The sequence below is a fragment of the Microtus ochrogaster genome, unplaced genomic scaffold (assembly GCF_000317375.1).
Source record: "Microtus ochrogaster isolate Prairie Vole_2 unplaced genomic scaffold, MicOch1.0 UNK26, whole genome shotgun sequence".
NCBI lineage: Eukaryota > Metazoa > Chordata > Mammalia > Rodentia > Cricetidae > Microtus > Microtus ochrogaster.
In genome coordinates this window covers 1,675,458-1,680,123 of record NW_004949124.1, presented here as the reverse complement: position 1 = coordinate 1,680,123, position 4,666 = coordinate 1,675,458, and the positions used below count along the sequence as shown (strand labels likewise).

The 4,666-nt window shown below is 47.4% G+C and overlaps 1 protein-coding gene across 1 annotated transcript in view; it reads right to left on the bottom strand.

Moving 5' to 3' along the window:
- The window catches only part of Xdh (xanthine dehydrogenase), a 63,713-nt gene that overhangs the window by 53,976 nt on the left and 5,071 nt on the right, over positions 1–4,666 (bottom strand). Inside the window, exon 2 of the mRNA XM_005367945.3 lies at positions 2,763–2,820. Coding sequence (XP_005368002.1) covers positions 2,763–2,820 — 58 coding nt within the window. The remainder of the gene's footprint in view (positions 1–2,762; positions 2,821–4,666) is intronic.

Below are 4,666 nucleotides of genomic sequence, written 5' to 3'. Positions count from 1 at the left end.
TCCAGAGAATGGACTCCACAGATGGACGGGAATGCCGGGCAGGGCCTCACAGGCAGACGTCCTTGACCCAGGAAGCAGCAGAACCACAATCCCCTCACTCCGTGGGGCAGGACTGTGCCCTACAGATGTGAGAACAGATCACTTCCACTGCACAGGTGAGCCAGAACCCACGTAGCACCATCCAGGACACAAGTTCCAGGGTCAGGGTTCCCCCAGGGTCTGAGCAAGAGGGTCATGAACCTCCAAGCCTGAGCATATGGTGTGTCTGAGTGGTGAAGTGCCTCAGCCAGGCAGTGATACATTCTGGGACACACCAAGTTCTGGATTTTGCCCTGAAATTTTCAAGCCAATAAAGTCCCAGAAACCAAAGCCAAAGCTGGACTGGGCTTTTGAATCTCTCGCAAAATATATACAAGTGAAAAATAAAGAGTTTTAAAGATCGGGAACCGATAACGGATCCAGCCAGCTCTTAGAGATACTGTGGAAAGATAATCTATGACCTAGCTAACCAGTCCGCTATTCCAAACCCGCAGCAGCCATGTGGCCACCTTCCTCGAATCACAGAAGCCTCTTTTCTGAGCTTCTGTCAGTCCCTAGCCCCTCACATCTCTTCTGAAGGTGGGGGACATGGATGGCTATTAGCAGCTGGCCCTTCCTCCATTGTCAAGATAAAATTACCGAGGAGCAGCAGTATCGCACCTTACACTCAAAAGCTCTTGTTTTCTCTCAGCAGTTTGCTTAGCAGGCAAGAGCTACTACTTCTTTGCAGATTAACATGCAAGGCAAAAGCAAGCGGAGACCCACACTGTGGTATGAGCGCAGAGTGTCATCTTGCATGTTCTAGTTCTCTGACTCAGAAGTCTCCTGACACCAGACTTGTGTAATCCTCTCTTCCTCTCGCTACCTCTCTCTAAGCCAAAGAGACGTCCTAAAAAACTGAAGTTTCTTTGTTCGCTTGTTTGTTCTCATTAAGTAAGGTATGTGCTGGTATTTACAGCTGATCCACCTGGGAAGTGTTTGCCCCAAGAAAGTGGCCCTCTGCTCTTTGTCTTCTAGCCTTGGCATCTTTCTAGAAACCCCGGATTTGAAGCAAGGCTAGAAACATTTCTCTCTCACAAATTAACTACCAACCCAGACTGCAATAAAGAAAAGGACTTTATCCTTTACCCGGCAACTCTCCGTTCTAAATTCCATTTGAGCTTTGCTCTTCAAATCAGTCCAGCGTGATTAGGAGTTTCTGGGGCCCTCGGGTTTGCGAAACCTAAACTGAAACTAGGAACTCAAATTAGCTTTGTTTTCAGTGCACTGAAATCCATCTCAACAACCTCCTCGTGGAGTTGGACTGGAGATGGCGTCCCCTTTGCCGAGCCACCAAACCCTCTGCCAAGAGGAGCCACCATTCTGAGCCTTCAATTATAGCTATACCAAGTTGTCTGCCATGCTGCCTGATAGGAAGAGCGTGAACTAAAGTCAAAGCCTTGATTCTGGACTCACTTCTGTGAGGACTGAGAAAATGGTTCACTCAAAGGAGCCGCAGGCATAGCTCTGGGAGCGGGAGGAGTCCACCATGGACAGATGTCAAAATGAGCATAGTCCTGACAACAGCCCCTGGAGCCGTTCCAGCCTGGGTGAGAAGTAAAGCACACGGCCCTAGGCTTCCATCCAGGGTCTGTCAGAACCTGCCCGGAATATACTCAGTGAAAAGCAGGCTCCTTAATCTGTGTAGGCCTCACTTCCTCTCAGAAGCGGAGTAAGGTTACACGGCCGTGGAATCTCTGGGAGGATTACGTGAGATCACCTGCACAAACTACTCTGAACTTTGTCTGCACATAGTAAGTGTTCACTAAATATCAGCACCTATATTTTCTGCTATCCAGGGTCCCAGAATACTTTAATCACCTGAGGGATGCTATTGAAGCCTTTCCCCCAACAGATGAAGACCAGTGACCCAGAACACACATCACCACCACTATGGGGGTTGGTCAAACAAAACCTTCTCAGGTGTCACTAATAAGGTATCCTGTATACTAGATATTTACATTCATAGCAGTAGAAGAATTAGTTATAATGTAGTGATAAAAATAATTTCATGGTGGGGGTGTCTCCACAATGTGAGAAGCTGCATTAAAGATCGCAGCGCTAAGAAGGGCGAGACCACTGCTCTAAGGAGTCTCCTGCCCACGATGTCTCTAAAGCCTGCCATTAAGCAGTTGGGACCTTACACAGTTCCCACGGCAATCATTCTTTCCCAGTATAAAACCATTGTCTGGGAACACCTAGCAACATAGAACTTACCTAGTATGTGGAAGTAGGTTCAATGCCCAGCAATGCAAGAAAAGGAAATAGAAACCCCTTCCCTCATATCTCTGGACCTCGATGGAGCCAGAGAGGATCTTGGATAGTCTTCTATGTGCTAAGCAAATGTCAATTGAGGAAGAGCCCACTGCTCCCAAGGGGAATGACCATGAAACTCACAGGGGTGGATGAGGAAGGGCCTTCTGGGTCCCAGAACCAAATCCTGGAATTACTAAACTCTTCACTGAAGAAACGTGAACGAACACCCTACCCGTTCTCTCATGTGAGAACTGGGAGGTTATGGTCTAGGGAGCCAAGGACTGACTGTTCAGGCTCTCCCAGCTCTTGGTTACTGCAGCTGCCCAGACTCCTCCAAGGGCACCCCCTGGCCACTGGGAAACCATGTAAGCCTCAAAGAACAGTGCCATCATCCCCTCAGCCCCATTCCCACTGCAGAACCAGGATACGCTTCCTTCTCAGGTAGACCAGAAGTGTTGTTTCGGGATCTGCATTTTTCTCCACCACCTACCAGGAAAAGGAAAGAAAACAAAACACATCAAGAAATCGCCTACCCATTCTTTACAGTTGACTTTCTCCCTTCCAAATCTCACCCCCAAACACGTAGAGTGGATGGGCACATACTGGACAGACAATTACTTGACAATTCCAAGCAATGAACAGATGAGCTCTAAGACATGATCGTGATCCTGCCCTCAAGTCCTCGAATGCCACCTGGGCACACCACAGAACGTCCAGGTTCTATGCTGGCAAGAGCACGGCAGAGTCTCCTCCAACTAAGGCAATATCATTACATTTCTCCTGCCTCATCCCAGCTACAAATTCTAGGGGCATCTGGAGCTGTCCGCATGCAGACTCTGACTTGGTTTCCTCGAGCATGCCTGCTCAGACTCCATATGTGATGAGAGAAAGCTGCTTATGTAGTCCATGCTCACAGCGAAGAGTTGTGTGCAGCGAGCTACCACAGTAGCGACACGGTTACGCTCGCATGGAGGATCCACCTCAGGTCAAAACCCATCCACATGTTCAGTAACGTAGAAAAGTTCGCCTGCCATGTGAGATGCTCTCCCCAGCCTTCAGGGGAGCTCCGAGAGCCCATTTCAGTCCTCCCCACACTTAAAGGCAAAGAATTTATGATAAGAGATTCTTTAAGAGAACTGTGCTATGGGTCCTTAGTGTTTCTCCAAGGGAAAGGAAGGAAATATCTGCCTCACACCTCAAGCTAAGAGAAGGGACAGCCTCTGTACCATACATAAATCCACTGTTCCTCCTTTGCTGTATAGTGTCAGCAGCCAGACCGACCCAAGTCTTTCTCAGAGGCCCTGATAGAACAAAGAGAACCTTAGTTCTGTGTTCTTGTCCAGGAGTGGACTTGGCAAGGCCAGTCTAGGGCTGGAGCCAGTGTCTTCTCAGAAGAGGCAAGGTTGTGGCTTCTGGGAACCTGAACTCTGGTTATCAGTTTTACAACAGCTGTGTCTGAGGAATTGCAGTTTCTCTTTGCTAGCATTGCCTGACTTAGCTTTCTGCTGACCTTGGCCACGTTTTCCCCCTACAAATCGAATATATGATGCTTTACTTCTTAACAAATTTGCTTGGTGTGAATCATCAGCTTGTGAAAGACGTCCTGGTCCCAGCTATTGCTTTTGTCTTCTTTGTTTCTTGTTCTCTCTCTTTCTTATCCCTGGTCCTCCATACATCACCATAAAGGAGCCTTATTCCTGCAGGTTCAGGGCAGCATAGGACATTGAATAGTCTGCCATACCACAGCTAAAGGGAGACCTAACATAGTGTTGTTAACTAAAACTGATGGGTTTAAACTCCCACTTGAGCTTTAACAAAGGAAGCAGTGCAAGTACTGGTTCACATTGCCAGAATCTAGTAGGTCCAAGAATTTTGATAGCCGTGAACGTACTACAGACATCCATAATGTAGACAGGATTGACTTGAGTGTGTTTAAACCAGTCTCAGGAGGATTGTCTAGAGAAAGTGATGGAACCACTAATAGGAGGCTTCTTTATACAGTGGACCAGCCATGTTGGAAGCTGAGAGAGAGAGCAGAGGGCCTAAGAAATGTACATCACTAATACCATGGGGTATGTGAGCAAATGTCCCCTGCAGTGGTCTCTGAAGAACCCTTAAATTCATTCAAAGGGTTCGCTCTGAACAGTTGAAAAGCCGCCTTAAAAAAAAAACAACAGTGAAGTGAAATCTTCCTTGCTGTCTCACAGCATCATTCTAAGTTGAGATTGTTTGGGGAAACTTTACTGGAAAATAAAATTGTGCATGCACATACGCGTGTCATGTAGTGTGTGGTATATATGTAGGCAGTGTGTGGTGCATGTACACACACACA